The sequence below is a fragment of the Pan paniscus genome, chromosome 8 (assembly GCF_029289425.2).
Source record: "Pan paniscus chromosome 8, NHGRI_mPanPan1-v2.0_pri, whole genome shotgun sequence".
Classification (NCBI taxonomy): Eukaryota; Metazoa; Chordata; class Mammalia; order Primates; family Hominidae; genus Pan; species Pan paniscus.
In genome coordinates this window covers 60,710,151-60,729,074 of record NC_073257.2, presented here as the reverse complement: position 1 = coordinate 60,729,074, position 18,924 = coordinate 60,710,151, and the positions used below count along the sequence as shown (strand labels likewise).

Sequence of the window (18,924 nt, the reverse complement as noted above, 5' to 3'; positions counted from 1 at the left end):
CCCAGACCGAAGAGGAAAGCGCTACCCAGGGAGAAGGCCCTACCCACTCACAGGCCCATGAAGGCAGACGGATTCATGCCACTCAAGCAGTGGGCAGAGCTGGAGGAAAGGGGAGGGAGGCAGGAGGCAGGCAGCAGGCACCAGGGGCACTGCCAGGTCAGCCCCTGCCCTCATGGGACCCTCTGCCCATGGGCACTTCCTCCTGGATGCCCTCTGCCTGCTCATTTGAGGTCCTAGCAGAGGCCTCTGGTCCTGAGAGGTGTAGCTTCCCATTGCTACCTTTCCTACTTATCCTGGCCCCAGTGTCCTTGGGAGAAGTCTGTGCCCCAGAGGTCAAAGCAGAAGAGGTGAACGAATACCTGTCAAGACCACATGAGCGGAGCATGGGCTAGGTTGGAAGTGAGAGGGGATGGTGGAGACTGCGGAGAAGTAGCAAGTGTGAGTCCTATCAAAAGGGCACAGATGCTACTGAGCTCTGCAATTGTTGCTTTTTTTGGAACTCAGGCCTGGTGTCACCACGTCTGGATTTTTTAAGAGAAGCTGGGAATCCAGATTTGTATATGAAATCTCTTGATTGTAAATAACTAATTTAAAAATGTTTCAAAAATCATGTGAGCTAAACAGGCACATCTGTGGACCTGTGTGGCCCACTGTTAGGCATCAGATGTTGAGCTCTGACTGAGGTGAGAGACAGCAGGGGCTCAGTGTCACTGGACCAGCCCAGGCCACTCTTGGGATGGTGGAAAGGCCAGGACGCTGTCAGTGGTGGGCCGTGGAGCCTCCTCGGACTGGCTTCTCACAGCTGTCCCTGGCAGCTAGCAGGCCAAGCTTGCAGCAGGATCACCCCCTGTGCTCAAGGCTGATGAATGGCCCCTTGGGTCCCATTTCTGGGCAGGGGCGCCTGGTCTTGCCCACCAGGTCCCAGGTGGGAGCAGCTTTCCCTTCGTGTTAGTATGGCAACCTCCGCCTGTTGTCTGTTCACATAACCCATGTTTTCAGGAACTGCTGGTGCTGGATTGGGGGATGCCTCACATAGGTATCTCCACACCAACATGGGTGCCAAGCAGCCATGTGGCTGAGTACATTCCCTATACCTGGAGCCAGACTGCCTGGGTTGGACCGTTGTCCCTGTCATGCATGCTGAGTGAACTTGGGCACATTCTTAAGCCCCCATGCCTCTCCGTTCAAACATCCTACAAACTGAACAGGCAAAAGTCAAGATAATGATGTTGATGGTTACAGTGATAGTGACAGTCCCTAAGTTATCAGATGGGTAGGATTAAATGTGCTGATGAGTGTAAAATGCTCAGAACAGCACCTGGCACCACAACACCATGTGTAGCTACTTCGGCACTCTCCTCACACTCAGGTGCCCCCCCCCACCCCAAAGTATGCATACCCATGCACACACAAGCCCACATGCACACATATGCACATACGTTTATAAGCGCACATCCAGCATATGTGCACACACATGCACACACAAGCCCACACTACATGCACACATGTGCATACACACTTCTCCCTAAAGCATTGCTGGTATCCAGCAGGTGCAGCCCACGTGGGCATGTGTTCTCAAAGGAAGAGTCTTCACCTTTCAGGTTTTATACACTTTGTTTTTGGGTCAAGCAGGGTGAGGAGGAGCATTTACTGTGTTCTGCTCTGTGCCAGGCACTGTATCAGGGACCGATGTATCTTATTCCAAAATAGCCCCTGGGTGGGAAGCTAAGTAAGACAAATGGAGCCCCACTTTTAGCTGGCTCAGTGCCCAGGTCTCTGAGAAGTCCCAAGCCTGGACATGGAGCTTTGGCATCTTGCCCCTGGAACACCCCACAAGCCACCCTGCAGGGAAGGTCTCTGCACAGTGGGTGTGAATAATGTCAGACACTCCAAAGAGTCAGGCACTCACCTTGTAGAGCTTAGGGGCTGGCACAAGTCTGTTTCTCCAGTTACTGCTGTGGTGTAGACAGCTTTATGGATCTCAACTCCTTCCCTTCTTTGCCTGGGCTACCAGGAACCTCTTAGCCTAGTGATATATTTAGTTTTCATAGATTTTCTCAGAAGTTCCTCTACCTCCTTCCTCTCTCCCTCTATTCCTCATTTGGTGTCTTGTCATGTATTGTTTTAGATCATTCTCTCTCTGATTTCTTTCTTTTTGCTAATGTTATTTAAGAGTAACATGTAGAAAAGCATACAAGTCATAAGTGTACAGTTCAGTGAATTTTCTCAAGAGGAACATAACTGGGTAAGCAGTGCTGGGGGAGAGACACAGTGTTACCAGGACCCCAGAAGCCTTTGAGCCCCTTCCAGTCACTGACCCACCAAGGGAACCATGTCCCGGCCTAACAGCACAGATGGGTTTGGCCTGTCTTTAACTTTACATACATGGAGTCATGCAGTGTGCACTCTGGGGTTTGGCTTCTTTTGTTTCTGATGATTTTTTTTTTGTTTTCTAATTTTTAAAACATTTCATAAAATACACTTAGCATAAAATTTCCTGTCTTCATTTTTAAAGCACACAGTTCAGCAGCATTACATTCATTTGAATTATCGTGCAACCATCAGCACTATCCATCTCCAGAACACTTTCCATCTTGCAAAGCTGAGACTCTGTGCCCATTCAATTCTAACTTGCCGTCTCCCCTGTCCCCAGCCCCTTGCAGCCACCATTCTACTTTCTGTCTCTGTGAATTTGAATACTCCAGGTTCTTCATATAAGGGGAATAACACAGTATTTGTCCTTTTGTGAATGATTTACTTCACATAATGTTCTCAGGTTCACCCATATTGTATCACTTGTCTGAATTTCCCTCCTTTTTAAGGGAATTCAGCCTTAAGGCTGAATCAAGTTCTACTGTATGCAAATACCACGTCTTGGTTCTCTATTCATTCATTGATGGACACATGGCTTGCTTCCGCATTTCAGCTACTGTGAATAATGCTGCTGTGAACATGGGTGTGCAAGTGTCTCTTTGAGACCTTGCTTTTAATTCTTTTAGGTATATACCCAGGGGAGGGATTATTGGTAATTCCGGTTTTAATTTTTTGAGGAACTGCCGTACTGTTTTCCACAGCAATTACACCATCTTATCATCCTGCCAGCAGTGCACAAGGAAGGGTTCCAGTTTCTCCACATCCTTGCCAACACTTGTTACTATCTGATCTTTTGATAGTAGCCATCCTAGTGGGTATGAGGTGGTATCAGATAGTGGTTTGGATTTGCATTTTCCTAATAATGATTGATGCTGAGTCACGACTATGGTTTTCACATTACTATGTCATCTGTCTTGTCCAGTGAGCTGTGCCTCATTTATTCTCATTGCTGCACTGTGTTCCATGGTAAGAATAGAACACAGGAGATCTGCTGTTGATGGGCACTGGATGGCTTCTCATTTGGAATGACTGCAAAACCAATCAATGACAGGCATAATGCACGCTCCCAAGGGCCATTTGCTCCTGGCTTGGGCAAGCTCCATGGCCAGGTCACACCACCATCTCACTGCTCCCTCCTGCTGTCTGTCCACAGGCAGCCCAGGGCCCAGCCTCCTGGTGTGCATCCTCCCAGCATGTGTCCGGGCGGCCAGGGCACAGCCTTCTGGTATGCATCCTCCCAGTGTGTAATTTGCTTCCTGAGGAGGAGCCACCTTTAGCCCTAACAGTGCGCCTGCCCTCCATTGTCCTGAGCACCCAACACTGAGCTGGGTGGTGGAGGGTGTGACTAGCTCCTCTCTGTGCTCAGGGATCTTTGGGCAGCGCCTAGAGGAAACAGTCCACCACGAGCGGAAGTATGGCCCCCGCCTGGCGCCCCTGCTGGTGGAGCAGTGTGTGGACTTCATCCGGGAGCGTGGGCTCACTGAGGAGGGGCTGTTCCGCATGCCGGGCCAGGCCAACCTGGTGAGGGACCTGCAGGATTCCTTCGACTGTGGGGAGAAGCCACTGTTTGACAGGTGAGCTTGTGATCGGGGGTAAGGTGGAGCCATTTGTCCATTCTTCCTGCAGGGGCTCCTGCCCAGGACACCAGCTCCAGTGGGCAGGGGTGGGCTGGCGACAGGATGGCGGGCCAGCCCTCCTAGTGGGCAGAGTGTAGGGCACACCCTCACTCCGCCAGCCCGGGGTCCCCTCTCAGGATGGATGCCTGCCATGCACGAGGCCAGCTCACATCCACACAGCCTGCCTCCCCTGCACATGCTAATAAACCTGACCCAGGCAGGAGGAAAAGCACCTCTGCTGGCTCCCATATGAGGACAGACCAGGCGCAGCTGCATCCGGGACCCCAGGCCTTCTGCGGGGTCTGTCTCTTGGCCGTGCTTCCTCCGGTGACCTACCCCCAGGCTCTATCAATGGCAAGATGGCACAGCAGCTCGGCTCTCCTCCTTTTGGGTTCTGGGGACAGGAGAGCGAGTCTCCTCTATCTGCTCTGGGGCCGGGGCCATGTCCATCCTACCCATCATGGGGGCTTACCCAGGCCCTGGATGCCCCTGGGTGGAGCCAACTATACCCCCAGCCTAGGGCCGTTTGGGGATTCTGTTTCCCCTGACAGTGCCCCCACCCATTATGGGGCAGTTTTTTCATAGAGTTCTCTCTACATCAAGAAAAACTACCCTCCATGGCGCTTATGCCCTGTCTTCTTGGATCTGCCCCAGGATGGGCCCACCAGGACCTGCAGGCAGCCCTGGCCTCCCAGGGCTTCTCCTCTGGGGGCAGAACACTCAGCCCCTCAGCTCTTTCCCAGGCCCATCACTGCAGCCAGGGGAGGGTGTCAGCTCCTCTCCTTAGATGTGGAGTCCAGGACTGACCACTGTTCCCTAGCGGTGCTCCACCCAGGGAGGTACGGGGGACCCTTCCTCTGGAGATTTGTGGAGCTCCATCCCAGTGTTGACGCTCAGTGAGCTTGTCGTCCATTCTGAACCTCAGCCAGCCAGGCCTCTTCCATCCTGTGTCTCAGCATTAGGGTTGCAGATTGCTTCAAATAATGTCACCTGGGTAAGGCCTGGGACCCGAGACTTTTGGAAGCTCCCCAGGATCAGATGCTCTGCCCTAGTGCCTGATGCTACCTGAGGGGCTTCTGCAGACACAGATCAGACCTTGCCACTCCCCTACTCAAACTCTGCTGGGGCTCCCTGGAGTGGCACAGGCCGTCCGCGCCTCACCCACCCTGCCAAGCTTCTCCCATCCTGCTGGGGGGGTCTCCACCTGGGCACACCTGCTCTCCCAAGGTGTGGTTCCTGGCATGCTCAGCCTCCTTTCTCCACCTGGCCTGCCTGCTGAAGCCCCCTTGAGAGGCAGCTGGACACCCTAGGGTGGGTTCCATGCAGACCTGACTCTCGGCCTCCCAGCAGCCTGGGGCAGCCTTCCCTATGTCTTGGAGGCCCTCCCCTGTCTGCCTTCTCCCTCTCTGGCTGCTTCTACCCTGCTTCTGGAATTGTGTCAGGAGGGCCATCTCCATGGTGGGCATGTTGGCCTTGTCCCTCCACCCCCATCTCAGCAGTGACCCCCATACTGCCACGGTGGCCCTGGGCTTTGGTTTCCTCTCCCTTTAGAAACTCCTCCTGGGGTATCTGAGGCCATCTTTCCCACTTTCTGCCATTTCCATGGCAGCTCCTCTGGCTCTGCAGCTGTACCCACAGAGGGGCCCTCCCCACCCACCCCTGAGGGAGGCCCCCTTCCCACCCAACCCCAACAGAAGGTCCCCCCTCCCTACCCACCCCCAACAGAGGGTCTCCTCCTCACCCACTTCCAACAGAGGGTCCCGGGATGGAGCTCTCTCCCCAAGGCCATAGCCTGCCTGCCTGCTGGGGTGTTGGCTTCTGTCCTGGCCCCTTCCGCAGGAAGCCCCCTCCTCACTTTCCTGCTCATCTCTATAAGAAGGTCCCCTTTAGCCCCAGGTCCTGGGCTTCTCTTCCGCTAAAGCCTCACCAGGCCTGGAAGCCTCAGTGCCTGGAGCTGTCCCATACTTGCCCCTTTCCAGCACAGTGTCCCCTGGGCACTGGGCTGTCCGTCTCCCGGGTTGCCATCCTGCCGCTGAGCTCTGAGGACAGCCTCCTGTGGGCCGGAGCCTAGGGCTGCATGGACTTCTGGCTGCCAGGCTCTCCTTACTCCCTCAGCTGCTATCCTTTGAGGGAGGGAGCACTGGGAGGCCTAGGGGTGGAGAGGCACCCACATGCATTAGAAATTCTAAGAGGGGTGGGTCTTGACAGATAACAAGTAAACACCAGGGACACCAGTCCCGGGCCTAGTGGTAGGGAACCTCCCAGGGTGCTGCAGATGGCAGGGCTGGGCTGCTCAGGGAGGAGCCCTGCGGACACCCAGGTGGGGTGAAGCAGGCGGCCCGGCGGGGGGGGCAGGTCGAGGAAGTGGGGCTGGGTGATGAGAAATGGACTCTGGGGAGTGAGGCGAGTCAGGGCCAGGCTGGAGGCATGGCGTATTCTGCATAGATGCCGGTGTTGGTGTGGGCGGGGGGTTCCCTGGGTACAGAGAGGTGACGAGGAACCTGCAGATGGAGGGTCACCTTGCTGTGGGCTGCACTGACCACCAGGGCCGGTTTGCCCCCAGGGCAGGCACCTCGTCCCCTGACCAGCTGCTGCCCTTTCTGCCCCACTGCTGCCCTTTCTGCCCCACTGCTGCCCCTACCCTCCGCCTGCGCTAATGTCGCCACATGCTGGGAGGCCCACAGGCTGGGGAGGCGCCCACAGGGCCACGGGCTGTACAGAGTTCTCCTTGGGTGCTTGTTGGAGGGGGGAAGGGGACAGCAGTTTAGGGAAAAGTCTCAAGAAAAGGCCTGGTGACAGCTGTTGGAGGAAAGGCACTGCAGTGGGGAAGGAGGGAGGGAGGGAGGGAGGGAGGGACGAGGAAAGGAAGTAAGAGCTCAGGTGCTGAGCGGATAGGGGGTCAGGCAGGGCCAAGCAGCAGGACCCTGCGGGGCAGGGATGCAGCCGGGCAGGTCTGCAGAGGAGGGGCGGCTCTGTGTCCACTCACCCAGGGCAGAAATGCTCCCATCCCCCCAGCTGCAGAAAAGGGGAAGACATACGGGCTGGCTGCCAACCACACTTCCCTGCCTCCTGCCCTTCCCCCAGTCTCTTGCGCTCCACTCAGGCTGCCACTGAAGCCACGGGCTCCCAGTGGGGAAGGGGCCGCTGGGCTCAAGCCTGGGTACCCAGGGCAGTTGGCCAGGAACATGGCCCGGGAGAAGGCCGAGGAGGGTGTGATAGCAGCATGCCTGGCTGGAGATGGAAGGAGGGTGGGATGGGGGCTGCCTGGATCCAGCCAGACCAAGAGTCACTGAGCCTCAGGCAAGGAGGGGCCCCAGGTATATGGATTTGGGGTGCATATGGATACATGGAACCCCAGAATCCCAAATGTCAGGGCCAGAAGGTATTTATCTCAGTGAGCCTAGCCTGGGATTCATCCGGGGTCAGGTGATAGCATAATGGCACAGCCACAGTCTCCTGGCCCCGTCTCATCTTTCCTGAGGGAAATGCAGCCCAGGGTTTAAGTCCATGGTTCTAGACAAGGAGATGAACAACCTGGGGCCCATATACGGCTTGGAATGCAAGCTCGGAGGAGATGCCAAGGCTCTCGTTTAGGACCTGAACTGCAGACCCCACACAGGACCCAGGGAAGGACTATGCCAGGCCCATTGCCACCACCATCCACAACTGGTCTACTTCTGCCTTGGCACCTCTGAGCCAGAGCAGGAGACTGAGGCCTGGAGTGGACTCCTGGGGCACTGGAGAGGGGGTGATGAGCTTAGAAGCCTAGGTGTCACCATTGTGGACAGGAAGAGAGGAAAGGGCCTGACCTCCGACCTGCTCCTGCTGTTGGTCCCCGGATACCTGCTCCCCAACAAGGAGCCAGCAGCCCTGCATTGTGGGCGCCTTTGATGCAGCTCCTCCCACTCCAGCCAAAGTCAAGTGCAGCGGAGAGGGCAAGCTCGGGCTGGGGGTTGGCAGCACCTATGGAGGGCCTGCAGGATAGCTGTTCCTACCGCAGAGCAGGCAGCTCCCACATCATCTTGCAGGGGACCTTGGGATGGCCACCAGGCCTGTGGAAGGGGCTCCCTGGCCCATGTCCCAGGGCCCTCCCCTGTGCAACCTGACCTGCATCACACTTGATTCCTCTGGCCCAGGGCAGCTGCTAGGGTGGAGCAGCTGTGCCCTGCAGGGCCCTGTGGCTTCACAGTCCCTGGAGTCCTATGCAGTCTACGCAGGACAGGAGCAGGTTCTGGACAGACTGACACAGACATGAGACTCAGGGATTCTGAGCAGGTGCCTAGGCGTGATGGGTGGTCCCTGAGCTGGAGCTCCTGGCCATGGATACTTAGTCGTCCCTGCCCCAGCTCTATCCACTGCTCCCAGAAGCAGCACTGGCCTTTCCTTGACCAGGGCAGCTGGCCGCAGATGCAGCCCCCAGTGCGCCCAATAATGCACCTGAGACCAGAGGCTGCCCCTTGGCGTCAGGGCATACCAGTCACCCCTGAAGTCCCCTGGCATCCCAGGCCTCACACACCTGTCCTCTTCACCCCCACAGCACAACAGACGTGCACACGGTGGCCTCCCTGCTGAAGCTGTACCTGCGGGAGCTCCCCGAGCCCGTGATCCCCTTCGCCAGGTACGAGGACTTCCTCAGCTGCGCCCAGCTGCTCACCAAGGACGAGGGGGAGGTCAGTGGCTCCTGGGGATAGCTCCTGGGAGATGGGCTGGCTGGGTGGCAGCCTGTAGACTCAGGACACAGACTCTGACTTTTCATGAATTTTCATGGCACATGGATCCTGTGGAGGCCTGCTATGTTGGGGGTGTGGTGGGGGCCTGGAGCATCCTGCTTGGGTGGGGGAGGGGCCAGGGCATCCTGCTCAGGTCGGGGAGGGCTGGGGAATCCTGCTGTCTGGAGCCATACCTGTCTGCGGCCTTGGTCCCTGGGAGGGGTGGGTCCGGTGTGCCCAGCTCTGGCTGCCACACCAGTAGGTGCTCACACTCCTCACACCCGACTCAGGCCACTCAGGCCCGTCACGGGCTCAGAAACAGGGACATCTTTTATTTATATCTTGCTTCCTTCCCAAAAGAATTTGAGCTGGCTCCCAGGACAGATGAGCCAGCCCTCCCGTCCCCACCCGTGCAGGTGCTGGTCTGCAGCCCCAGGTGGCTCAGGGCCAGGGAAGGACTGTTTGCCTTCCCTGCGGCCATGTGGGAGATGAGGGCTCACTATCTGGCAAATATTTGTGTCTTGATAAGTGAGCTGAGTGCTGGCCCTGACATTCCTCCACTGGCCCTGTAGAGGCTCACCCCTCACACCAGCTCCTTGGAAGCAAGTTAGCTTCCCAGGAGGTCACAGCTGGGCCCTGGCCCACTCCTTGAGGGGAGGTGGAGGTGGTGGAGCCCTCTGGTCTGTTGGGGCTGGGCTGCCGTAGCCCCCACCTCCCTTCTCTTTGCCCACCCCTCCTCGCAGTCAGAGAACAGTCAGGGCCCTCATTGCCGGTGTTTGAAATTCTGTTCTTCATTCCTAAGGGTACTCTGGAGTTGGCTAAACAAGTGAGCAACCTTCCTCAGGCAAATTACAACCTGCTCAGATACATCTGCAAGTAAGCGGCTTGGCAGGAGGGAACCACACTTTCCTGCACTGGCTCCACGCTCCCCCAACCCCACAGCGAGACACGCAACTCTTCCTTGTCAGAGGGGGGCCCGGGTCATTCCCCACCCTGCACAGCCTCAACCCAGCGTGGACGAAGCAGGGAGTGGAAAAGCACAGACCCTGAGTTCACAAAGCTTACAATCACATGGGAGCAGCTGGTTTTAAACAGACCTGGGTAGATAATTCCAGAAGGGACATACCCTCTGTCCCTCCTGGGTGCCTTTTGCCATCCTGTCCCCCCTGGCATCTGCCCCTTGACCCCAACCCTTCATGTATCCCCATCCTAGACACTGAGAAGGGGAATGCAGGGGCGGCGCTGACTGGGGTCTGGGACTTCCCAGAATTTGTGCCCACTACAATGTGCAGAGTCTTGTCCTCCTTTCACACAAATAGCGGTGGGCCCTTGTCCCAGTGACCTTTACTTCTGATGGCCCTCTTGGGCCCCAGGGGAAGCCTTCCCTCATCGAGCCTGGCAGAGGCAGGCTACACCCAGTGGGCAAAAGCCCACAGGCAGCAGGGCTCAGCAGGGGTGTGGCGGTGCGTCCAGGCCGCGCACAGGAGACTGGGCATCACAACTTGCTTCTTTGATGACTGCTGCTTCCTTACTTTGCAGGTTTCTGGATGAAGTTCAGGCATACTCAAATGTCAACAAGATGAGTGTCCAGAATCTGGCAACCGTTTTTGGACCTAACATTCTGCGGCCACAGGTAGAGGACCCAGTAACCATCATGGAAGGTAAGTGGGAGGTGTACCTGGTGGCCCTGGGTGCTGCCGGGGTCTGGGCTCATCTTGGTCCAGGGCAAGTCCTTGGAACCATCACAGCCCAGGGCCAAGCCAGCAGGAGGGGTGGCTCAGGTGGCACATCTCCATCTCTGGGGACTTGGCAGGAACTTCTGCAGACCTCACCCCCACCCCCGACCCCCATGAGGTCCAGCTATAAGATAAAAAGGAACTTTGCCCTGCGATGGGCAGCAGCAGGTCACTGGGTGCAATTAGAATGGCCAGGGGTTTCTGTGGATGGAAGAGGCTGGAGGGATGGGAGAGGTCAGCACTTTTGCCCTTGAACACAGACATGTTTGCTTTTCTTTTACAATTAAGCAATTGTCATAGGTTCCTGGATGTCAGCTTTGCAAACCCTGGAGAATTTCTCTATGATAAATAACAATAAGTGATTAAAAATAACAGCAACAGCAGCCGCTTTCAGTAAGCTTCTACCAAGTGCTTTGTTTGTATCATCTCATTTCAGGCTTTACAACCAGCCTGTGCTGTGGTAATCGCCCCCACTTTACAGATGAGGAAACTGAGGCCAGGAGAGGCGAGGGGACTCACCAGAGGCCAGTCAGCCAGACTTAGCAAAGGGCACAGGTGTAGGCTGCCATAGAAAAGAGAGCCCACTTCATAGGGCCCATGGAACACTGTCCCCTGTGGAGTATGCATGAGAGACGTGCTGCTCAGACAGGAAGCCCACAGCTGAGGCTGTTCTTGCCCTTATCCCATGTTGAGGGATGTGGCGGAGTGCTTTTGCTCAAGTCCCCACTTTGGTCAGCCCTGGCTGGGTCTCCCACCCCAGGGCCCCTTGAGGCCAGGAAAACACAAGCTCCTACCTGCCTGGTGGTACAGATGCTTGAGGGAGGAGGCCTGCCCTGCCTGCTTCCTGGAGTTCCTGCTTCACCTAGGTTCTTGGCCTCAGAATTCCTTCCTTGACTTCTTCCAGGATTCCTAGTCAACTTCAGTGGGAGAGTCCACCCTGGCACTCAGCCCTCCCTCCTACCCGGGGGACCTCCTAGCGTCTGGCCTTTGTGGTGAGGGTGGCAGGAGGGAATGAGGCAGCTGGGTAGATGCCCTGGTCCTTCCTGCACTGCCCACCTCCGCTGCAGGCCCCCACCCCACCACCGCAGGAACTGAGTCCCCAGGACTGGAGGCTGCATCTCAGGGGCCTTGTCCTAGACACGGGGGATTGTGTGTGTGCAAGATTATATGTATGTGGGATTCTGGGGGGTGGGCAGGGTGCACTATGTGTGCAATTGTGTATGGGGGAATTTGGGGAGGCTGCGGAGGGTGCATTGTGTGTGCAATTGTGTGTGGGGGATTTTAGGGAGTGGGTGGGGTTCATTGTGCGATTGTGTATGGGGGGATTTGGGGAGGCTGGGTAGGGGATTTGTGTGTTCACTTGTGTGTGTGTAGGGGCTTTGGGGAAACTGGGCAGAGTGCATTGTGTGTGTAATTTTATGTGTGTGGGATTTTCGGGAGTGGGCATTGTATGTGCGGTTGTGTGTTGGGGGATTTGGGGAGGCTGGGTGGGTGCATTGTCCAGTTGTATGTGTGTGTGGGACTTTGGGGGTGGATGGGGTGCATTGTACGTGTGATTGTGGGGGGTATTTTAGGGGGTGGGTGGGGTGCACTGTGTGTGCAATTGTATGTGTGTGCCCCCACACAGGAAAGATGGCTCTATTCCCTGTCCCAGAGCCGTATGCTCCCAGAGTGTGGACATTCAGGCATGGCAGTTGTCAGCAGCACAGAGGGGTGACATGGGGCAGCCGAGAGAGTTCTGGCATCTCAGGTCCCAGGTTCCAGTTCCAACCTGCCACCTGCTCACCGTGCAGCCCTGGTGCCTGCTTCCTCACCCCACCCCAGCTGGAGGGTGTGAGCGCAGGCACAGTGCTTCCTCCCTGCTTGCGGCTCTGTGCCTGAGGAAGGCGGTTCTGCGGCCCCATCCTGCTGTCCTGCCTGGAGTTGGAGGGTGTGTGGTCCTTTCTTCTGGGCGGATGAAGGCTCCCTTGAGGGGCGGCCTGGCTCTGGGGACAGGGCCAGCTCCCACGAAGCTGCAGCTTCTCCATGACTGGCAGAGCGAGCCTGGGCCAAGTGGCTGGCAGCAAGGCCCTTCTCCGCCTCTCTTCCCGGCAGGCACCTCCCTCGTCCAGCACCTGATGACCGTCCTCATCCGCAAACACAGCCAGCTCTTCACGGCACCGGTCCCGGAAGGGCCCACCTCCCCACGCGGGGGCCTGCAATGCGCAGTGGGGTGGGGCTCCGAGGAGGTCACCAGGGACAGCCAAGGAGAGCCCGGCGGCCCCGGCCTGCCCACGCACAGGACCTCTTCCCTGGACGGGGCGGCCGTGGCGGTGCTCTCCAGAACAGCCCCCACGGGGCCGGGGAGCCGGTGCAGCCCTGGGAAGAAGGTGCAGACCCTGCCCAGTTGGAAGTCCTCCTTCCGGCAGCCGAGGTCCCTATCGGGAAGCCCGAAGGGGGGCGGCTCATCCCTGGAGGTGCCCATCATCTCCTCCGGCGGGAACTGGCTTATGAACGGGCTGTCCTCCCTGCGTGGACACCGCCGGGCCTCGTCGGGAGACCGGCTCAAGGACTCGGGCTCCGTGCAGAGACTCTCCACCTACGACAATGTGCCCGCGCCGGGCCTGGTCCCCGGCATACCCAGCGTGGCCAGCATGGCGTGGTCCGGGGCCTCGTCCAGCGAGTCGTCGGTGGGGGGCTCACTCAGCAGCTGCACGGCCTGCCGCGCCAGCGACTCGTCTGCCCGCAGTTCCCTGCACACCGACTGGGCCCTGGAGCCCTCCCCGCTCCCCAGCAGCAGCGAGGACCCCAAGTCCCTGGACCTGGACCACAGCATGGACGAGGCGGGCGCGGGTGCCAGCAACAGCGAGCCCAGCGAGCCGGACAGCCCCACCCGCGAGCACGCGCGCCGCTCCGAGGCCTTACAGGGGCTGGTCACTGAGCTCAGGGCCGAGCTGTGCCGCCAGCGGACTGAGTACGAGAGGAGTGTGAAAAGGTAACTTGCTGCCCCGTGGAGCCTCCTGTGACGGGGCGGAGCCTGCAGGGAGAGCTGTGCTCTTGGCACATGGGCGTCGGCCCCTAACCTCTGGGCCGCTGGCCCTGGAAGCCAGCCTCAGAGAGGGGAATCCTAGCTCTGGGAAAGCCCTGGGACTGGCAGACTTGGCACACAGTCAGTCTGGCACGCAGTCAGCGCTGCAGAGGCCTGCTGACTCCACGCGAGTGGGAATGCCTGCCCAGCCTGCCGGGGACCTTTGCTGCAGGGGTGGAAACAGAGTCAGTGTGCAGTCTGCAGCCAGGGAGGGGGCGGCCCCTGGAGGCAGGTCCCAGGCTTGTCCCAGTACAAGGGCTCATAGCCTGGATGCTGAGTGCCAGGAAGTGCCCAGGCCCCAGGTCAGCCAGGCTGGAAGTGAGGACCCCTTCCTTGATGGGATCAGAATCCAGTTTCCCTGCTGAACCAAGCCCTCGTGCCCGCCCTTGTCACAGGTTGGTTGTGCTGCACCCTGAGGCTTACAATCTCACTAACAGAGGGCCAGAGTGCCAGCCTCCCATGAGGACCGGGGTTCCCCTCTGCAGTGAGGAACCTCAGCTCCTGGAGACCAGGTTCTCCAGCGCAGGGAGTTTCCCTCAGCATCTCAGACTCCTTGGCCCCTCTGGCTGCAGGTCCCCGTTAGCTGGCCGATCTGTTCACCTGGGTCCCACCCACTAGCAGGGAATTCCTTTATCCATTAGAGGCAGTGGATGGAGGTGGAAGGCATTCCTGCTGCCCACTCTGAGCCTGTGATTTCCACTGGGAGCTGGAATGGCAGCCCTTGCCCTTTTGCTCTGCTGACAGCTGTTCCCTGGGTGATGGAGAGTGCCAGGCATGTACAGGCACCATGTCTGCAAAAGGAAGAGAAGGAGAGGGACCTTGAGGGCAGAGGCCTCTGCCATGGGGGAAGTCACAGCAGGCAGTGCCTGAGTCAGGGCTGGAAGGACCCATAGGATGGAGCCGAGAAAGGAAATAGCATCAGTAGAACCCAAGGGCCTCCAGAAATATAGTAGAAGATGCTATCTGCTGCAGATGAGCTCACAGACCAAACTACAGGGTACGTGGGAACTCTTACCATACAGAAGGCTGTCCATGCAGAAGGCTGGGCTGGACCACCTGCGCCAGTTGTGTGCTGAGTGCCTGGAGCTCCTCTGGCCTGCTCTGAGGCCTGGTTTCTCAAGGGAGATGCAGGGCTGTTGGACTCCGGGTCAGACTACTTGGATTCTAGTCCTAGCTCCACCAGGGATTGGCTGAGTGTCCCTGGCAGGATCTTTGGGCCCCAGTGACCTCACCCATTTGTCCTGAGTATTAAGTGACTCACAGTGGATGAGAGCGCTCGGGAAACTTTGCTGCTCGCATTGACTCCTGCCTGCTGGCTGGAGGTAAGATGAGGTTCCCAGAGGAAAAGGGACAGCAGTGGTAGCCCTTGTGGAGGGACTGTACTCGCTAGCAGAGTGGTCTGGGTCGTTGTCTTGGTTAGAGGGAGGGTCTAGAGTGAGGAAGGTCTCTGAGCACAGGAAGGAAGGCGAGGGCATTAGCGCCTGTCCCATCCAGCAGGTGATTGGGGAATGTGTGTCCTGTTCTCTGGAAATATGGGCCATCGGGTGGGGGGTGGGGTGAGGCTGGCCTTGTCCTGGCTCCCAGGACTCTGGTCAGAGCCCCTCCCCAGGGCCCTGCTGGGAAGTCAGTCTTCCTTCGTGCATTCCCAAAAGAGAACCTGTTTTCTGTGAAGTACCAGATGCTGTGCAGGTGGCCACAGTTGGGGTGAAAACTGATCAAAATCTCTGTCCCCATTCTTATTTGGGTTGCAGGGAGACAAAGACCATAAGCACGATACATTTTTAAAAATACACGGTGTGTTAGAAGGGAGATGAAGGAGGGGAACACAGAGCAGCATGGAGGGGAGCGGAGAGGAGCCTCAGGGTAGAAGGTTGGAGGGCCCTGGGAAGGAGACCCCAGAGCTGCAGCCAGCACTGACCCCAAGACCCCTGTAGGTGGGGAGAGTCAGGGGCTGGGGACTGGAGATGTGTGGGGAGGGGGCAATGGGTGGGGCCTTTTGGCCTGGGCAATGCTCTGGTTTTTCGTGGAGTGAGATGAGAATGAAGTGAGAAGCCGATGGAGGGTCTTGGCACATTGGGCACTTTGACAGGTGCACCTGGGTGCCATGCTGAGCAGAGCTTGCCAGGGGACAAGGGCAGAACAGACCAGTTAGGAGGTGTGGGGGTCTAGGCCTGACCTATGGGGGGTGTGGCCCTATGGGGCAGCAGGTGGAGGTGGGGGAAGCCGGCAGGTGCTGAGCATATTTTGAAGGTAGAGCCAAAAGGTTTTGCTAACTGATCAGATATGGGACCGAGAAAAAGAATGGACTTAGGGGAGGACATCATTGTTCAGCTGAGCAGCTGAGGGAAGGTGTTCACCAAGAGTGCACCAGGGCTGCAGAATAGTGGTCTGGAGATGAGGGTCAGGACCCTTTAAGTCAGAGATGCTGATGAAATGGTGCAGGGTCATCAGCATGTAGTTGGGGCTTGGAGTCTTGAGCCTGACAGAGAAGGAAGAGGGGAGGTCCAGGCCCGAGCCAGGGGCAGCAGTGGGGAGGTGGGTGGCTTCTCTCTGACAGCTGTCTGTGCTCCTGGTAGGGAGGGCTCAGGCCGTGCTTCAAGTTCAGTGATGAGGATGGAGGCTTCGTTTTGGTGGGTTGAGGAATCCGTGTTTATTCATCATGCACCACGTACCAGGTGCTGTGCTGGCCCCTGGTATGTTCCAGTCCATGGTTACCAGTGCTCTGAGGAGCAGTTACCCTCTGCATTTCACTGTGGCTTGTGTCCTGTCCACAGCCATGTGGCTCAGAGGTCACCAGGCTGGGCATTAAAATCCAGCATATGTTCCCAGGGGCTGGGCTCAGGTGTTTCCCTTCGGAAAGACAGAAGCTGGTTGTCTGGTCAAAAAGACGGCCATGCCAACCTTGGCACACTGCGGCATGAGCCTGCATGGAAGCGTGTGGTATAGGCTCTGGTGGCACAGAGGAGCACCATTGTGACCTGCTGGGGAGGATCACAGGAAGTAGCATCATGGAGGGGGCGCTTGAGCTGAACATGACGGGCGAGCAGGAATGGAAGTGACTACCCCACAGGATCTTCTGTGGGTCACCACGTGTGGCTGGATCATGGGGACAGTGTGGGGAGCTGCAGGGAGCTGTGGGAGGGGAGGCCACAGCACAGGAGCAAAGGCCAGGGGACAGTCCGAGTCCCAACCCTCCCCATGCAGAGGCCTGTACTGTTCCTACCAGCTGGCAGGGATCCCATACTGCACTGGAGGGGCAAATGCGGACCCAGGGAGGCACCGAAGGCATGGATCCTTGTGTTGGCATTTCGGGATCACAGGCCCAGAGGAGCTAGGGGAGCTATGGCAGGGGGCAATTTGCTCATGGGTGAAGTACTGGGGTTCTTGTGAGGAGCAGATGAGCCAGGGTTTCCTCCTGCCACCATGGCTTGGCCTGACCCCTCAACCCACAGTGAGCACAAGCATGGTATACCCATGGGACAGTGAACCTGGCCCGCAGAGTCTCAAACAGCATCTCTCCTTGACTTTTCAGAATCGAAGAAGGGAGTGCTGACCTGAGAAAACGAATGTCCCGGTTAGAAGAAGAACTGGACCAGGAAAAGAAAAAATACATCATGCTGGAAATAAAGCTGCGGAACTCTGAACGGGCGCGGGAGGATGCGGAGAGGAGGAACCAGCTGTTGCAGAGGGAAATGGAGGAGTTTTTTTCGACCCTAGGAAGCTTGACTGTTGGGGCAAAAGGTGCCAGGGCCCCAAAGTAAAAGGAATGGCAGAGCTCACTTCTGTACCACGTCTGCTGGTCTCCAGCCATGTATGGAGTTAGAAGCGTCTGTATCTCTGGAGCAGCCAGGCGCTCTGAAGCCAGCTGGAGAGAGAGAGAACCTGATACCTCTGTGGGGACTGTTGGGACCCCACACACTCCAGGTGGGATCAGATGCTGCTCCAACCATGCAGCTCCTGGTGAGGGTCAGAAGGGGACGGTACCAAGAGTAGCGCTTAGCCCTTACCCAGGAAATGTCTTTCATGGCCACAGAAATGGAGGGCACCCAGGATCCAGGCAGCCACTGGGAACAGTCAGCTTTCTTTATTAAATGTGCTCACAAAGCATGGTGCCTTGTTACCTGGCTCATTTTTCATGCCTCGCAATACAGGACACAATACAGGACCACTCCTGTTTCTCCAAAGGCTAGGAGCCCCCTGAGGTATGCCCCTGGGTGGAATAGCACAGGCACTGTGAAGTGGGACGTGAAGCCCCCCAAGGGGCAGCAGCCTTGTGCTTTCAGCTGTCTCATCTGCATGTTCCAGGTGGGATGCCTTTCTTTCTTTACTCCCCCCGCCCCCTAGCCATCTGGACCTCTGCAGCTAGTTTCTGTCTTGGGAGGTCCCCTGGGCTTTCCACCATGGCCCTAGCTCTGCTCCAGGGCCAGAGCCTGAGTGGGCACCCAGCACAGATGCTGTGCTTGGGCGAGGTGTGGGCAAGTGTGGCCACTCTACAGGAGGGCTGAGCCAAGGCCATGGGAAATGTCTGTTCACCGTACTCCAGGTGCCCATGCCTCACTCTGGGCACCTGCCCAGCTCCCTTCCAGCCCCCCCTTCCCTGCTGTTCACCCCCCTCCTCTGGCTTATCCACAGACTTGGAGGCTCCATTAGGGCAAATCCCTCCAGAAAGCCTTTCCCACCCACAGGGCACCCAGGCCAGGCCCAGCTGGAGCTCCTGGACTGTGCTTCAGGAGGGAGCACAGCAGCGCCTCTGGGCCCAGCAGTGTCAGACCGCTGTCTTCACCTGCTCCCCTCACGGTGTCCTGATGTGTGGCTGGCCCCTTGCTGCCCCTGAGCAGTAACCTGCAGGGGTTTGTTCAGGGAGCAGTGGTCACCAGAGTGCCCAGTTTCTGACCACAGCCTCTAGAAATGTCACTCAGGCCCAACGAGCTCCATCTAGAGTCAGGTATAAATGTTGCCCACATCTGATGCTTTAAATGCCAGGGGCTCAGTGCTCCCAGGAAATGCTGGCTTCCTACCAGGAAGGCAGGCCCGCAGGGTGAGGCAGGCAGGGCGGCTCCCACAGTGTGGCCAGCTACCCATTGTCTCCAGGCAGCTACCAGGGGCTCGTCCACCAGGAGGCGGGCACCTGCTCAGGGCCCTCAGCAGCATCAAGGTCTGGATGCCGGAGCTCAGGAGGGGCTGGGGAGAGTGGCGTCTGTCTTTGCTCGGCCACTGACACGCGAGCCAGCTGTCTGGGTGATGGGATTTTTCCCTGGGGTTGAGATGCTACCCTCACCTCTACTCAAGGAGAGAGAAGAGAATACGAGGTGACTTTGAGTCCTCACAGCAACGCAGTGAAGTAGAAAATTGGCCCTATTATCCATATTCAGAGGAGAAACGGAGGCTTGGAGAAATTGGGTGGGAACAGCAGTGCGTCCTGA

The 18,924-nt window shown here is 57.6% G+C and overlaps 1 protein-coding gene across 24 annotated transcripts in view; it reads left to right on the top strand.

The window, feature by feature from the left end:
* Nucleotides 1–18,924, top strand: part of ARHGAP22 (Rho GTPase activating protein 22) — a 249,146-nt gene that overhangs the window by 196,091 nt on the left and 34,131 nt on the right. For 13 of the 24 annotated variants that reach the window (XM_057298878.2, XM_034930485.3, XM_034930489.3 and 10 more), the window contains 6 exons: nt 3,740–3,947; nt 8,527–8,659; nt 9,501–9,574; nt 10,238–10,359; nt 12,529–13,408; nt 17,034–17,608. In XM_057298878.2, the coding sequence (XP_057154861.1) occupies nt 3,740–3,947; nt 8,527–8,659; nt 9,501–9,574; nt 10,238–10,359; nt 12,529–13,408; nt 17,034–17,262 (1,646 nt within the window). In that variant the 3' untranslated portion in view covers nt 17,263–17,608. Of the gene's footprint in view, nt 1–3,739; nt 3,948–8,526; nt 8,660–9,500; nt 9,577–10,237; nt 10,360–12,061; nt 12,458–12,528; nt 13,409–17,033; nt 17,609–18,924 lie in introns of those variants that run through there. The other 11 variants (XM_034930495.3, XM_034930494.3, XR_004664653.3 and 8 more) reach the window with 8 other exon arrangements.